The sequence below is a fragment of the Bufo bufo genome, chromosome 5, assembly GCF_905171765.1.
Source record: "Bufo bufo chromosome 5, aBufBuf1.1, whole genome shotgun sequence".
In the NCBI taxonomy this organism is placed as follows: Eukaryota; Metazoa; Chordata; class Amphibia; order Anura; family Bufonidae; genus Bufo; species Bufo bufo.
In genome coordinates, this window is record NC_053393.1 from 248,197,499 (window position 1) to 248,215,446 (window position 17,948).

A 17,948-nucleotide genomic window follows, 5' to 3' on the forward strand; every position below is an offset into this window, starting at 1 on the left:
AGAATTCAGGCACACCAAGAGTAGTAAATGTTTCCTATTCGTTCTACTCATTTTCAAACAGCAGTCCAATATGTAACCAGATATGTTCATATACCTGACCATGCTTGTTGTACATGTTTGTATTTAACCTTCAATAAAATCTGTTAAAATATTGGAATATAATAACACTGAAACTGTTAAATGAACTAAGTATATCCTAAAGCCTTTCTGCAAAATAATTACTTTTGTAGTTGGACAAACAATCAAAAAAAAAATCTATTATCTTTTTGTTTTAGCAGAATGAAGGAAGCATAGGAAATGTCGATAGTGATGATGGCGAGGAGATTTTCAGAACTGCTGATAACAGTGGTAACACATGTGAGGTAAGTGCAACAAAACTGAAAAGAAATGCCAGTCTTAACAAATTCACCAAATGTCTTAAACAGACAACCAGACTATTCTTATATATGCTCATCCGCAATTTCCAACAGATGCCATGTTGCAGAGGTACTGTATTTTTCGCCCTATAAGACGCACCGGCCCATAGGACGTACCTAAGTTTTTGAGGAGAAAAATAAGAAAAAAAATATTTTTAACCAAAAGGTGTGCTTTTGGTGGGTTTGAACTAATGGCGGTCTGTGCATGACACTATTATGGAGGATCTGTGGATGATGCACTGTTATGGGGTGGGGGATTTGTGGATGACACTGTTATGGGGGGGAGCTGTGGATGGCACTGTTATGGGGGGAGCTGTTGATGGCATTATGATGGTGGGGGGTCTGTGGATGGCATTATGATGGTGGGGGGATCTGTGGATGGCATTATGATGGTGGGGGGATCTGTGGATGGCATTATTATGGTGGGGGGGATCTGTGGATAGCATTATGATGGTGGGGGGGATCTGTGGATGGCATTATGATGGTGGGGGGATCTGTGGATGGCATTATGATGGGGGGGATCTGTGGATGGCACTGTTATGGGGTAGTGGATCTGTGGATGACACTGCTATATGTGTCATCCACAGATCCCCCCAAAACAGTCCCATCCACAAATCCCCCCATCATAATGCCATCCACAGACCTTCCCCCATCATTATCCCATCCACAGATCCCTAAGGAGGGTCTGTAGTAGACTTACTGGTACACGTCACGCTCCTGTAGTAAGCACTAGCAACTAGCAGGCAGGCCGGGCGGCCGTAACTCACGGAGGTCACGTGCCTGCTCCGCCTACTTTATGTAGTGCTTACTACAGGAGCATGACATGTACCGGTAAGTATGGTACACATGCGGAGCAGGGGGAGCGCAGTTTAGATATGATGATTAACACTACGTATACAGTACATACTGAGCGGCGGGCCAGAGTACAGTGCCTGCACGGCCCCGCCGCTCTCCCCGCCTACTACAGACCCTTCTCACTAATACATCGCAGTCTGCGATGCTGCAGCATCGCAGACTGCAATGTAAATTGCCAGCATTCGCCCCATAAGACGCAGAGGCACTTTCCCCCCACTTTTGGGGGGAAAAAGTGCGTCTTATGGGGCGAAAAATACTGTATTTTCCCCCAGAACCATTGCTAGTAGCTGAGAATATGGTGATGCACATATGTAATACAGTGCCACTTTTTAGGCTCCATATATTGTGATCATGCATATAAAAAAGAAAGAAACCAAAGACTAGGTGCCTTTGTCCTAAAGCTATCATTTGTAAAAATCAATTTTGTTACCCTTCATAATATTATAATTCAGTTTGCTAAAACACATCAGCATTATTTCTTTGGCTGTTACTCGCCTGTCCTGGATCCAGCACCACACATGACATCATTCAGATGGGTTTTAGAAACTCAGCTCAGGCAGCAGGAACCCACCTGATTATTCAGGTTGTTATGGTATTCCAGCCTTCCATCAATTCTACATTGTCCCTTAAGCTCTGCTACAGTACATTGGCTTTTTAGCTCAGTTTCATCACACCTCCAGCTTGCTATATCAGTCTCCCAGGCCTGCTTCATCATCCCTTCACCTGTGCTACACTAGCTGCCAAGCACTGCCACACCAGTCATGTGCTAGAAATATGTGCTGGTATGTAGTTGTCACGACTGCTATCCCAGCAACAGTCGTGTCGCACCAGACGGAAGGGAAGGGGGACCCTTATCTACGGATGGGAATAGTATGGCCACCCCTGACTAACCCTAAGCTGGCACCTGTCTGCCCTGATACCCTAGACGGGGTGTGAACCCGTGCGGCGAGCTGGATGCCTAAACCCTCAGTCACCCTAACAAGCCTAGAGTGGGGAAAGGCCGATGGGAGCACTAGTCACCATCACTCATGTCTAGGAGAACAGCAGGGGAAGACAGCAACAAACAAACTATAGCAGAGATAGACTTATCCAGTCACGAGCAGAGAAGGCGATCCCAATCACGACAGTCCACGCCGGACAAGAGCTCCACAGCAACACCATCAAATGATCTCCTTCAATGGTCAGAATAGAACTGGAAGTAAGGACTATATCTGGCAATGACTGCAAGTGAAACTGAAACTAATATAGTAGCTGGGAGTGGCAGACAGGACTCACCTGAGAAGGATGCCTACAAACTCCCAGTCAGGACAAAAAGGTTCACAAGGCAAAACCCAGATGACATACCCTGAACCACGGAGCAAACTCACAAGCTATCGCGAGTAGCAAGTCGCTGCGACCTTCTCCTCCCAGACCTGTCTGGATCAGTCACAGTCGTGACAGTAGTACCTCCTTATAGGGCTGTGTTTTAGATGCCTCCTTATCTGTGGATGACGGACACTTATGGGGGGATCTGTGGATGACGGACACTTATGGGGGGGATCTGTGGATGACGGACACTTATGGGGGGATCTGTGGATAACGGACACTTATGGGGGGATCTGTGGATGACGGACACTTATGGGGGGATCTGTGGATGACGGACACTTATGGGGGAGATCTGTGGATGACGGACACTTATGGGGGGATCTGTGGATGACGGACACTTATGGGGGGATCTGTGGATGGCGGACACTTATGGGGGATCTGTGGATGACGGACACTTATGGGAGGATCTGTGGATGACGGACACTTATGGGGGGATCTGTGGATGACGGACACTTATGGGGGGATCTGTGGATGACGGACACTTATGGGGGAAATCTGTGGCTGGCACTGTTACAGGGGGATCTGTGGCTGGCACTGTTATATATGTGCCATCCACAGACCCCCACACCTTAACTGTGCCATCCACAGATTCCGTGTGCCCGCCGCCGCCGCCGTTTAAAGTTATTAAACATGCCCCCCTCACTCCTAATAGTACCGTATATCCGAATTTCTTCTGTATAATGCCAGCAGGCGGGCCGGGCAGCCGGCGCGTCCCTCAGTGACGTCACTTGTCTGCGCCGCCTGCTTCATTCATAAAGCAGGCGGCGCAGGCCCGTGACATCACTGAGGGACGCGCCGGCCGCCCGGCCTGCCTGCCGGCAATATACAGAAGAAATTCGCACACCCCAAAGGCCGGCCCTGAACGAGCCCCCCTTTACGGAGCCTGGCGCCCCCCCTGGGGGGCGCGCCCCACTATTTGAGAAGCACTGGTGTACAGTAACACGTGGCTGTTCTGCAGTTTTACACACAAAATCTCAGTCTGATCTTTTACAAACCCATTCTGTGCATCAAAAACTATAATTCCATATTATACATTAGCTCAAAAGCTTGACCAACCCCCACCCACCAGCACTGATGCAGATTTGTTTCCATTACAGCTGTACTCCAGTTGTGTATAAACCTTACACTATGTATATTTATAGATGCATATACAGCTCAGCTACATGTGTCTTCTCCAGTCCCCTAACATCACTTTGGCTGAATGGCTTCCTATACAGCCCTGCTACATCTTTATTCTACTCCCCCACTAGCACTGGGTCAGAAAAGTTACATATACAGCTCTGCTACATCTGTCTGTTTATCTCCTCAACCAGCACTGTGTCAGAACAGCCGCATATACAGCCCTGCTACATCAGTTTCTCTCTTCCACCAGCATTGATGCCCACCCGCAACATATACAGCCCTGCTACATCTGTTTCTCTCTTCCCCTAGCATTGATGCTGACCCGCAACATATACAGCTCTGCTACATCAGTTTCTCTCTTCCCCTAGCATTGATGCTGACCTGCAACATATACAGCTCTGCTACATCTGTTTCTCTCTTCCCCTAGCATTGATGCTGACCCGCAACATATACAGCTCTGCTACATCAGTTTCTCTCTTCCCCTAGCATTGATGCTGACCCGCAACATATACAGCTCTGCTACATCAGTTTCTCTCTTCCCCAGCATTAATGCTGACCCGACACATATACAGCTCTGCTACATCTGTCTATTCCCTTCCCCACTAGAACTATGGCTGAATAGCAGCATATTCAGCTCTGCTACATCCATCAGCCCCCAAGTGCCTCCATCAGGCCCCATATGCCTCAAACAGCCCCCCATCAGCCTGAAATAGCCCCCTATCAGCCTGAAATAGCCCCCATCAGCCTCAAATAGCCCCCCATCAGCCTCATACAGCTCCCCATATGCCTCATATTGCCCCCCATCAGCCCCCATATGCCTCAAATATTCCCCCATCAGCCTGAAATAGCCCCCTATCAGCCTGAAATAGCCCCCCATCAGCCTCAAATAGCCCCCCATCAGCCTCATACAGCTCCCCATATGCCTCAAAGAGCCCCCCATATGCCTCAAATTGCCCCCATATGCCTGAAATATTCCCCCATCAGCCTGAAATAGCCCCCCATCAGCCTGAAATAGCCCCCCATCAGCCTGAAATACCCCCCATTAGCCTCAAATAGCCCCCATCAGCCCCCATATGCCTGAAATATTCCCCCATCAGCCTGAAATAGCCCCCCATCAGCCTCATACAGCCCCCATCAGTCTCATACAGCCCCCATAAGCCTCATATTGCCCCCCATCAGCCCCCATATGCCTCAAATATTCCCCCATCAGCCTGAAATAGCCCCCATCAGCCTGAAATAGTCCCCATCAGCCTCAAACAGACCCCCATCAGCCCCAATATGCTTCATATAGCCCCAAAAGTGCCTCCATCTGCCCCCTCAAGTGCCTCCATCTGCCCCCTCAAGTGCCTCCATCTGCCCCCTCAAGTGCCTCCATCTTCAGTAATCGTTGGCGGATTTAGTGGGGCGAGTAGAAATGACACTTACCCATTAGGAAATAGTCTCTCCAGGTCCTCCGATGTCCGTCCGCACACTCCGCTGCCTCGCCCAAACTGTTCGGACGGCCGCGCATGCGCGGCTCTATCTCAGACGCGATGGATATTCTGCGCATGCGCGGCCGCCCAAAACAGATAAAGACGTGCGCGTTTACAAGTTCTTGAACACGCCGACCGCAGGATCGCAGACGATGCAGTGCGCAGGCGCGACCCATGGATGCGGCAGGCGAGATGTGGCCGTATCCATGGGAAGCGCCAATAAACAACACTCAGAGACAGAAGCAATTTTAAATAGAATGGTGGGTTATTTTTAATGACCTGTATAGGTAAAAGCTTTCAGTGGGGGCAAAAGATTTACCGTATTTATCGGCGTATAACACGCACAGGCGTATAACACGCACCTTCATTTTAAGAGGGAAATTTCAGGAAAAAAATTTAAAGTATCTACTTGCACATATTGGATCCAGCATGCTGGCACTATTGTATCACCAGTTTTTGCACATATGGGAATTAGCATGTTAGCACTTTGTATAATTATTTTATAATTACCATATATTTTATCTGTTAATACCGTAAGTTGTTAATTCGTTAAGTTGTTACGCCGTACATAAAACCCCACTCCAGTTTACTTCACTACTTTACTTGTACCTGACGGGTACAAGTTCTCCTGCCTCAGACAGCAAACTCTCGCGAGTCTGCAAACTCTCGCAGTGCAGAGCGTTACCGTGGTTACGCTCCGACGGCCGCGAGAATTAGACGTGAGGAAGGCGCGGGTTGCCTGGGCTTGCCGTTGCCTACTGATTGCCGTTACTCACACTCCACACGCTGCTACTGGTCCACTCGCTGCTGTGCGGTATATACATTATATCGGCGGTGTATACGGTACTTGTTAATACTGTAAAAACATGGCTTCTTAACATTATATCGGCGTATAACACGCATGCATCATTTGCCCCCTATTTTCAGGGGGAAAAAGTGTGTGTTATACGCCGATAAATACGGTAAATTAAGAATGATCAATAAGATGATAATACCCCTTTAATTAGAAGGGAGGCTCCATTATTTGGTGGTGGAAGCATATTCAGCTGCCATTTTTAAATCGAAATATGGCTCACTTGATATAGTGAATCTTACAATTCTGGGAAGAAGTATTACCCGCAGTCAGGGGCGGACTAGGAACTTAAAGTGGCCCTGGAAAAAATAATAAAAGTGGCCCAAATTGACAGAAGGTGGGGCAACAAAAGTAGTTGGAGTCAGCGATACCATAGTGCAAAATACTGTCCCATCAGAACCATATACCACAGTGAAGCACAATAGCTGCCACTTTCTGTGTTCCTGCTCCTGTTGTTTGTAAGATATGGGGCATGTGCGGTTGCTGGCTGTGTACCTCTCTCAGAGTGTTAATTACCACTGAGAGCTCATTATGTACCTGGCCATCAGCATAAAGAAGGGCTTCAGCGGCTTCCTGGGCATCAGCCCACCAGGAAATTTCCCTGTAAGGTATATAGCCAATCAGCCCCTGCCCTCAGTTCTTCAGCATGTTCTGGAAGACTGTATTAAATGTTTAATTATGTGCATCAGGCAGAATGGTGGATACATTGAAAACATCTGGCATCATCAATACACATTTTAAACTATTCCTGGTTCCCTGTAGCTCACACACACCCTATGCCATACTTTTGTGTTCCTTTTTAGTTCTTTATTGCCCCTGAAAACCATCTTTTTACTGTGTTTGCACCTGCGCTGTTTGGGCCCTTCTAGGGGCAGCTAAAAGGTTGAGTGGCGGGGCTCTGGTGTGAATAGGTACTGACCTTTGGGCTCTTTTATGTTTATTTGCATACCAATATAAAGCTAGTTTTAAGAGGCATAAAGAACTAAAAAGAAACTCAAAAGTATGCCTGAGATAGGGTGTACGTGAAGCGGAGCACACCAGGAAAAGCTTAAAATGTCTACTGAAGGTGGCAGACTCCTTTTAACTCATATAAACAGATGCACAACCCTCTTCCCATTGAAAAACCCTGAGCTATATTCAAAGGGCCATAAAGTCACATACTCATTCAAACTGGTGGCTGAAAACATTTGAGAGGCTGCCGGAATAAATGTCGGATATGTCGCAGTTTTATTCCAGCAGCCTCTCGTCGTGCGCTGCTGTGCCTCCGCCGGAACTCCGCCCCCTACCCCATTATAGTCATTGAGCACGGTGCGGCAGTCCAGGGGCACACGTTCACTAGCGGCAGGACGGATCCGACAGGCTTTTCACCTGACGGATGAGCCTGCCGGAGGTCTGTGCCGCTAGTGTGAAAGTAGCCTTAGGTGTGTGTGCCTGAGATAAGGGAAATTAATTGGAGGACAGGGGCTGATGTGAATGGTGATGTCGCAATCCCTGCAGCTCAGGTGTCTACGCTTGGAGGAAGCCTTCCTCACTGCGGATTTTCTGATGCCAGATGCAGCATCAAACATATAGAAGGCGAATAAGCAGGTGACTTTCTGTCCCTTTAGAACTGCAATCCAACTTTACTTTCTTAAGCACAGTATCTGCTAAGCAGGGCCGGTTTTAGAAAGTGGGCCCCAAATCCTGAAATATTGGACCATAAGTCTGACAGGACTTAGAATGCCATATTCTCTCTTTAGCCTTTCCACTGTAAGCTGCTGATCCTGCAGACTCTTTGGGTATGTTCACACAGAGTATGACTTCATGGGATGGAAGAGATTCTGGCTCCTATTCTCTACCCTTTTACCCCCCACCCTGATCAATAAAACACAACAACCGTACTTGGTGTAAAGGCCGTAGCGGCAATTTATTAAACAACCATAAATAAAATACCATACTTTTAACATATATTATAACCACTTTAAACTTAATACTTTTAACATATATTATAACCATAAGACACCGAGGGATCCTAGAACGCAATCTGAGCATCCAGTCCATCACTTTTTTACCCTCGGCCGCACTCTCCGACCCAAGGGCCCCAAATCCACGATTTATATCCCTGCAAGGCTATTAGCCCCATCAGGGTCCCCAGTTTTCCATTTACCACCAAAACCTCATAGATGCACGCTGTAAAGTTAAAGCCATGCACCTATACCAAAATATTGCCTGCCAGGATCCCCTTCTTTACTGCCCGCTGCGACAAATAAGCAACACATAAGGGAGGGCGGGTGGGCAACTTCTACCCACACTATCCTCTGACTGAATAAGCCCCACCCCAATATCCTCTAAACTCACATCCCATGACCCGCTCCACCCCTTCCTTTCTCCTACCGGAACACTCCCCTCATAACATAATTAACCCTATCCGCCACTTACTTCCCCCTAAGTCAAGCCGCATTTCGCTACGGCTGCGCCCCGCTCCATTGCTTTTCTGACTTCATGGGATGGAAGAGATCCTGGCTCCTACCCTCTACCCTTTTACCCCCCACCCTGATCAATAAAACACAACAACCGTACTTGGTGTAAAGGCCGTAGCGGCAATTTATTAAACAACCATAAATAAAAAACCATACATTTAACATATATTATAACCACTTCTCAGCATCCGGTCCATGTTTTTAAATCACTTTTTTACCCTCGGCCGCACTCTCCGACCCAAGGGCCCCAAATCCACGATTTATATCCCTGCAAGGCTATTAGCCCCATCAGGGTCCCCAGTTTTCCATTTACCACCAAAACCTCATAGATGCACGCCGTAAAGATAAAGTCATGCACCTATACCAAAATATTGCCTCCCAGGATCCCCTTCTTTACTGCCACCAGACGACATAGGTGTCACCTCACCAATGCTCGTCCCTCCGCACCTTCAAAGCTGTCTCCAAACCATCGCGCAGGCCTAACATCCACATGTCAATTCCAATGTCATTAAGATGTACTCCATCAGATCTCAAAAACAAAGAGGAAGCATCATCCAAATATTTATGTCGAACCACAAACCCACCATGCCACTTCGCAAATCGGCCCACCTCCCTATTGACCTTGGCCCTAGCCCTGTTCAACTTCTCTACCGACCGCGCCATCCGCCAAGCTCTCCTTGCCACTATATCCGACCACACCACCAACAAGAACGGGTAATCAGCCCACAACCGCAACAAGTCCAATTTTATGTCCCTAATGACGTCTCTGGAACGACAAACACCCAACTCATTCCCTGCAGCATGAATGACCACTATATGGGTGAGGCTGATCAAGAGAAACATAAAAACTGAATTCTGGCAACACCCGTCCCCACAACAAACCTCGCAAACCAATCAAGCGGACCAGAAGCTCATGGGACTCAAAACCCAACTGCCTGCCGTTCCTCCGCACATCCGCTCTCTGGGCTCCCCAATAAACATACGAGTGGCCAAAAATCAAAGCCAGGCACGCGGTGGGCACTACAAAACAGAACAGAACAACCAATGAACAAAACAGCAGTTAACAAAGTGCAACCCATCATACCTGAACCCCCACCGAGCCTAACCAACTGGCTATCCAACAGCTCACCCTGTCACAGTAAATGAGGCCGAACATAAGAACGAAAACAAGCGGATTCCCACCTACCAATACGCCGAATGACATCGTCCCCCAAGCCCCACCGAGCAGCCTCGGTAGCAGCTCCAATCCGAAAGGAGTGCGATGCAAACTCCGTGGCCTGGAAACCCGCCGCCCCCAAACACTGCCTAAAAACTGCCACAAACTGATAACGGAACAAGGCCGACCCGTCCAAGTGCACGAACAATGCCCCCTCAACATCAGGCCAAACCGGTCAGAACTCCTCCAGATACCTGATGGGGAAGACCACAGAACCCCACAAAGGGCGCAGCACAAAACCCCTCCCCGCCCCTCCGGATCCGTTTTAGATCTACGCACCAAACAATCCAATCCTTCCGGGCAGCGCACCACGTCCCCACGCCGCAAACCTCCATCTCCGCCTCTATTTCTTGCCACCAACTCAGACACTCGGAAAGCCCCAAAATATGCTAGCGAAAAAACTGTACGAAACAGATACACCTCATACCCTGACACACAAGTAACCCCCACCTGGCTCCACAACAAGTTCAATATTTCAAAAGAAACCGGGCGGCGCGTATCCCTAGTGAACACATGTCTCCGATAACCCTTCAATGCCTGCCGCACCATAAAACATTTAGACACGTCCGCCATGCCCCTCATGCGCAACCAGAAGAATATCGTCGACACCCACTTCGAAACCACTGAATAAGACGAACCCGCGCTAAACGCCAATCCCACCATATAAATCAGAAGCACCCGAAACTCCTCAACAGTACTACAACCCCCAACCTGCTCAATCAACCACTCCCACTGGGACCAAACCGAAGCATAAGCCGACCACATACCTGTACTCACAGATCGTTGAAGCAACGCAACCGAGACCCCAAGGCCACACTCCAGAGCCACTGAGGACAAGGACGGCCGTGCTCCTCCGCCATCGGCTCCAGTCGACGAAAACGATCCCACTGAAAACGAGAAAGAGCATCAGCCACCGAATTCTCAACACCCGTAACATGAACTGCCACAAAACACGCATTCAACTCCAAACCCCTCAACACCAAATGCCGCAACAAATGAATCACCGGCGGCGAACTAGCAGATTGGGCATTAATAGCCTGCACCACGCCCATGTTGTCACAACAAAAACGAATCCTCTTGTTCCGAAAACAATCACCCCATAATTCCACCGCCAGCACGAAGGGAAACAATTCCAACAAGGCCAGATTAGTCAGAAAACCAGCCCCATGCCAGTCATCCGGCCACGACCCTGCACTCCATTGACCTCGGCAAAAAAACCTGTAACCACACGCCCCTGACGCGTCCGTAAAGAGCTCCATATCGACATTAGAAACCGTCTCGTCCATGCACACAGATCGCCCATTAAACAGGGTCAAAATTTTTCCCCAAACCTCCAGATCTGCCCTAACCTCCGCCGACAACAGCACAAAATGACACTGAGCAACCACCCCGGCAGTCGCCATTGCCAATCGACGGCAAAAAACCTCACCCATTGGCAGGATCCGACAAGCAAAGTTCAGCTTACCCAAGACCGACTGGACCCTGCGCAACTGCACTTTCCGAAGTCCCTGCAAACCGGACACTTCCTTAACCAAATCCGCCAGCTTATCCTCCGGCAAGTGACACTCCATGCGCTCCGTATCAATGACGATACCCAAAAACTTTACTGACGTAGCCGGACCTTCCGTCTTGTCTGGAGCTAACGTGACCCCAAACGAACCAGCAACACTCTCCATTGTATGTAATAAAATGGAACAAACTCGGGAACCCGCCGGCCCAACAAACAAAAAATCATCCAAATAGTGCAGCACCGACTTCCAACCAGCCTCCCGCTTCACTACCCATTCCAAAAATGAACTGAACTTCTCAAACAATGAACACGAAATCGCGCAACCCATCGGCAAACAGCAATCAACATAAAACTGCCCCTCCCAAACAAAACCCAACAAGTGAAAGCTCTCCGGATGTATAGGCAGTAAACAAAATGCTGCCTTTATATCCGTCTTAGCCAACAGTGCCCCTTGCCCGAAACGACGCACCCACGCCACCGCCGCATCAAAGGACGTGTAGGACACAGAACATAACTCCGGGCCAATCCCATCATTCACCGAACTCCCAGCCGGGTAAGACAAATGGTGAATGAGCCGAAACTTGTTCGGCTCCTTCTTAGGCACCAACCCCAATGGTGAAACGCGCAACCCCGGCAACGGCGGGACAGCAAACGGACCTGCAACCCACCCTGCATTAACCTCCTTCTCAATCTTATCCCTGATAACCCCAGGCCTCGCCAACACGGGCGTCAGGTTCCTAACCACACCGCCCCCCCAAACCGAAGAGCATGGAATACGAAAACCATCAACAAACCCCTGACGCAACAACTCCGCCACCGCCGCTATCGGGGTACTCATTTAGGAAGGGAAGCATCGCGTCCACCTTCACCGGTGTCGAACCTCTTCTGCACAACATCCTGTCCTCTCCCTTTCCCCTTCTTAAAACACCGGGAGAAACTATGGGCACCCCCACACCCGGAGCATTCATGCTTAAAACGGCAGTCGGACAGGAACTTACAGCACCCCTCATTAAACTGCCAGCAGACCCCTTTCTTCCCGCCAGAGGGCGACTCTGCCACTGACGTACCCCCTGACGCGCCACGAAAGGGCTGACCACCCACCTTCTGGGCCGCCATAAGGCGCATCCAGAGGCTGATATCTTTGTGATACCACCTAATACTGGGGCGGATAGCCTTGCGTTGACGAAACTGCTTATCATAACGCAACCACGCCACCCCACCATACACCCTATAAGCCTCCCCAATAGAGTCCATATATCCAAAAAGCGCGGAACAATGTTCCGGCGCCTTCTCCCCTACTACGCTTGCCAAAATTGCAAATGCCTGTAACCAATTAATGAACATACGTGGTATCAGTCGATACCGACGACGCTCCTCCTCATCCTTCTTGCAAACATCCAGCTTGACCCTATCTAAATTCAACTTCTCTAGGGATAAAAGTGAAAAAATTTCAACATATTCGTCCCTATAAATATTCTCCCTCACCTCTGGTTTCAGATGAGCCCCCAAAGGCCCCTCAAAACAGACATACACTTCCCCCCTAGCCGCGTCTGCCAACCGTACCACATCCTCCGTACCCAACTTACCACCACTACCGGTCGCCGCAACCGACGCCGAAGAAACCGCAACCACAGGCACCGCCACAGCCACAGAATCCCCAGACCCACTCCCCGCTACAGTTTGTGCGACCGGCCCAGCCGCTCCCATGCAGGCCGGCACCCCCTTCGACCACACCGCTGCAGGCGATTGTCCGATCCCAGAACCCACCCGCGCTAACAACGCCGACAAAAAGGATAACAACTCCTGCACTACCTGAGTACCCCCGTCACTCACAGACATCCCCGCCGCAGCACCCTCCCCCCCACACTGACCCGCCCGTGGCGTCCTCTCATCTGGCCGTCCCTGGGGATGGATCCCATCAGCCGCCGCACGCCTGAACTCCGTCTCACGGACACTCGCGGAACCCACTGCCGCCGCAACCGACTCAGCAGCGTCCCCGCAGGTCGCAAATTGGACGTCTTGATCCTCTGTGGACTCTTTAGCAAGCTCCCCTTCTTCCTCTGACCCCTCCGCAGGAAAACCGGAAGCAGGTACTCGAGGATCCATTGCCGCAACGTCATCCGAACCGCGTCCAGGCCCACCGGATGGTGGCCGTACCGCACCAACCGCCGCACCGCCGTCACCAGGAACAGGTCCTCTAAAAGCAGCACCCTCCGCAGATGCCCTCTTAGGGGGCGGAGCCACCTGCCACTCACTGCTCCCACGCTGCAATTGCCTCCGGCGCCCACTAGGGGGCCTCAGCGCACCCAGTTCTTCCTGCTGCCTGCCGCTCTGGCCTACCGCATTGAAGGCCGCCTGCACTCCCCTGCTACGATGCTGCTGCTGGCTCCATTCTTCCACCGGAGACCGAGGTGAGTCAAAGGTTCGTCCCCTGCTGAGGCACTCCAGCACCGGGCCCGCCGTCACTCCTGGCCTGACTGCTAACGCTGGCTGGGTTAACCCTTCCCTCTCCCGCATGACCCGAACTCCGAGCGGGATTCCTCCCCGCACGGCCGCGAGCAGCGCTGGCTCCGCTACCCCGCTGCGGTACCGGAGGGTCCCTAACGGAGCTCCCTGGGCGCCGCTGGGTCCGAGGGGTAATCTCCGGGCTCAATCTTTCCGGAGGCCGAGACCTCCGCGCCCGCACTACAGGAACAGCAGGAACCGCGACCGGGCTGGTCCCCTGCAACACCGCCTGCAGCGTCTCCTGAACCCACTGCGACCCCCGATCCGCTGCGGCTGCCCTAACCTGCTCTGATAACATTTCTAGGGTGGACATGATGCCGTGCAACTTCTACCCACGCTATCCTCTGACTGAATAAGCCCCACCCCAATATCCTCTAAACTCACATCCCATAACTTGTTCCACCCCTTCCTTTCTCCTACCGGAACACTCCCCTCATAACTTTATTAACCCTATCCGCCACTTACTTTCCCCTAAGTCAAGCCGCATTTCGCTACAGCTGCGCCCCGCTCCATTGCTTTTCTTTTTGGTGTGGATTTTAATTTCTGCCCATTTTCAAAGGGAATTCTGGACATGGTGCAGTTTATAAAACTACACGCTGAAAAAAAGGGTTTGTCCCATCCAGGCCCCTGAAGTGAAGGGAGAGCACAATGTGCATGCGTGGTCATCCTCCATTGTGCTATGATTGTTCTGAAAATAGCTGATCACTGGCTCTGCTATTTTTCGAAATTATATAGCAGTGAATGGAGATAATGCTGCGCAATCACACTGTTATGGAGGATCTGTAGATGTCATTGTTATGGAGGATTTGTGGATGTCACTCTTATGGGGGATCTGTGGATGACACTGTTATGGGGGATCTGTGGATGACACTGTTATAGGGGATCTGTGGATGGCACTGTTATAGGGGATCTGTGGATGTCACTGTTATAGAGGATCTGTGGATGACATTGTTATGGAGGATCTGTGGATGACATACTGTTATAGGGGATCTATGGATGACACACTGTTATGGGGATCTGTGGATGACACTGTTATGGGGGATCTGTGAATGACACTTATGAGGGGATCTGTGGATGGCACTGTTATGAGGGGATCTGTGGATGACAGTTATGGGGGATCCGTGGATGACATACTGTTATGAGGGAGCTTTGGATCACACACTGTTATGGAGGATCTGTGGATGACACACTGTTATGAGGGATCTGTGGATGACACACTGTTATGAGGGATCTGTTGATGACAGTGTTATGAGGGGATCTGTGGAAAATCTGTGGGGTGATCTGAAGAGGGCTGTGCACAGGAGATGCCCTCGCAATCTGACAGATTTGGAGTGTTTTTGCAAAGAAGAGTGGGTAAATCTTGCCAAGTGCCATGTGCCATACTGATAGACTCATACCCCAAAAGACTGGGTGTTGTAATAAAATCAAAAGGTGCTTCAACAAAGTATTAATTTAAGGGTGTGCACACTTATGCAACCATATTATTTTATTTTTATATTTTTTCTTCCTTCTACCTAAAAGATTTCAGTTTGTTTTTCAATTGAGTGGTACAGTTTATAGGTCACATTAAAAGTGGAAAAAGTTCTGAAATGATTTATCTTTGTCTCATTTTTTTACATCACAGAAACCTGACATTTTAACAGGGGTGTGCAGACTTTTTATATCCACTGTATATACAGTACAGACCAAAAGTTTGGACACACCTTCTCATTCAAAGAGTTTTCTTTATTTTCATGACTATGAAGGCATCAAAACTATGAATTAACACATGTGGAATTATATACATAACAAACAAGTGTGAAACAACTGAAAATATGTCATATTCTAGGTTCTTCAAAGTAGCCACCTTTTGCTTTGATTACTGCTTTGCACACTCTTGGCATTCTCTTCATGAGCTTCAAGAGGTAGTCCCCTGAAATGGTCTTCCAACAGTCTTGAAGGAGTTCCCAGAGATGCTTAGCACTTGTTGGCCCTTTTGCCTTCACTCTGCGGTCCAGCTCACCCCAAACCATCTCGATCGGGTTCAGGTCCGGTGACTGTGGAGGCCAGGTCATCTGGCGCAGCACCCCATCACTCTCCTTCATGGTCAAATAGCCCTTACTTTCAAAGTTTTCCCAATTTTTCGGCTGACTGACTGACCTTCATTTCTTAAAGTAATGATGGCCACTCGTTTTTCTTTACTTAGCTGCTTTTTTCTTGCCATAATACAAATTCTAACAGTCTATTCAGTAGGACTATCAGCTGTGTATCCACCTGACTTCTCCTCAACTCAACTGATGGTCCCAACCCCATTTATAAGGCAAGAAATCCCACTTATTAAACCTGACAGGCACACCTGTGAAGTGAAAACCATTTCAGGGGACTACCTCTTGAAGCTTATCAAGAGAATGCCAAGAGTGTGCAAAGCAGTAATCAAAGCAAAATGTGGCTACTTTGAAGAACCTAGACTATGACATATTTTCCGTTGTTTCACACTTGTTTGTTATGTATATAATTCCACATGTGTTAATTCATAGTTTTGATGCCTTCAGTGTGAATCTACAATTTTCATAGTCATGAAAATAAAGAAAACTCTTTGAATTAGAAGGTGTGTCCAAACTTTTGGTCTGTACTGTATGTATGTATATATATATATACTGTATATATATATATATATATTTCCTGGGATTATATATATATATATATATATATATATATATATATATATATTCCTACATGCTAAAGTGGATTTACATGGGGTAGTTGTCAGGACGATTATGGGAAATGAACTTAAAGGGTTTCTGTCACCCCACTAAAGTGATTTTTTTTTTTTGGGCTAGTTAAGGCTACTTTCACACTAGCGTTCTGCTGTCCGCTCGTGAGCTCCGTTTGAAGGGGCTCACGAGCGGAGCAGAACGCTTCCGTCCAGCCCTGATGCAGTCTGAATGGATGCGGATCCGCTCAGACTGCATCAGTCTGGCGGCGTTCAGCCTCCGCTCCGCTCGCCTCCGCACGGCCAGGCGGACAGCTGAACGCTGCTTGCAGCGTTCGGGTGTCCGCCTGGCCGTGCGGAGGCGAGCGGATCCGTCCACACTTACAATGTAAGTCAATGGGGACGGATCCGCTTGAAGATGACACAATGTGGCTCAATCTTCAAGCGGATCCGTTCCCCATTGACTTTCAATGTAAAGTCTGAACGGATCCGCTCAGGCTACTTTCACACTTAGAAAATTTTCTACGTTTTAATGCAGACGGATCCGTTCTGAACGGATGCGAACGTCTGCATTATCGGAGCGGATCCGTCTGATGAAACATCAGACGGATCCGCTCCGAACGCTAGTGTGAAAGTAGCCTAAATTAGTTATATAGCGATATATTAAAATATAATAGTGTTCCTTACTTTGATCCAGCAGTTTAGTCAAAAAACGAAGTTTTATCATATGCAAATTCGGTCTCTACCAGCAAGTAGGGCGTCTACTTGCTGGTAGCTGCTGCAGAAATCCGCCCCCTCCTCTTGTTGATTGACAGGGCCAGCCGGGATCTCCTCCTCCGGCCAGCCCTGTCGGCATTTCAAAAATCGCGCGCCCGTGTTGAATCTGCGCAGGCGCTCTGAGATGAGGAGGCTCGTCTCCTCAGAACTCCCTCAGTGCGCCTGCGCCGATGACGTCTTCTATTTCGATGATGTCATCGGCGCAGGCGCACTGAGGGAGCTCTGAGGAGACGATAACTAATTCAACTAGCCCAAAAAAAAAAGCACTTTAGTGGGGTGACAGAAACCCTTTAAGTACGAACATTTGTTCCCAATAATCAGCCTGTGTGAAAGTGCCTCAGATGATTTAGGTGTCGGCATAAACAATTTCACCCAATGAACACGTGTTTTGCTCATTCTTCAGGTAAAATCATCGGGGACATACAGAAAAATACACATTTTATAAAATAATAATTGTTACTATTAAACAGTTACATATAAAAGCATAAAAATACTTACCTGTGCACTGCTTCTCTTTTTTATGGTATAGTATCCAACCATCAGATGGCAGTAATGTGTCACATTATGTAGAATAGAAGATCAGATGGGCATGCTAACTCAATAATTAGGCTTTCATAGAATTACCATCTGTGATAGCAGTTACTGTTTATATAATAATGACACAAATTCTATGTTTTCATATAAGCCATTTATAGGAAATCATAGG

At 48.8% G+C, this 17,948-nt stretch overlaps 1 protein-coding gene across 4 annotated transcripts in view; it reads left to right on the forward strand.

Moving 5' to 3' along the window:
* The window catches only part of COBL (cordon-bleu WH2 repeat protein), a 586,878-nt gene that overhangs the window by 284,199 nt on the left and 284,731 nt on the right, over positions 1-17,948 (forward strand). For 3 of the 4 annotated variants that reach the window (XM_040433733.1, XM_040433731.1, XM_040433734.1), the window contains one exon: positions 276-362. In XM_040433733.1, the coding sequence (XP_040289667.1) occupies positions 276-362 (87 nt within the window). The remainder of the gene's footprint in view (positions 1-275; positions 363-17,948) is intronic. The other variant, XM_040433732.1, reaches the window with a different exon arrangement.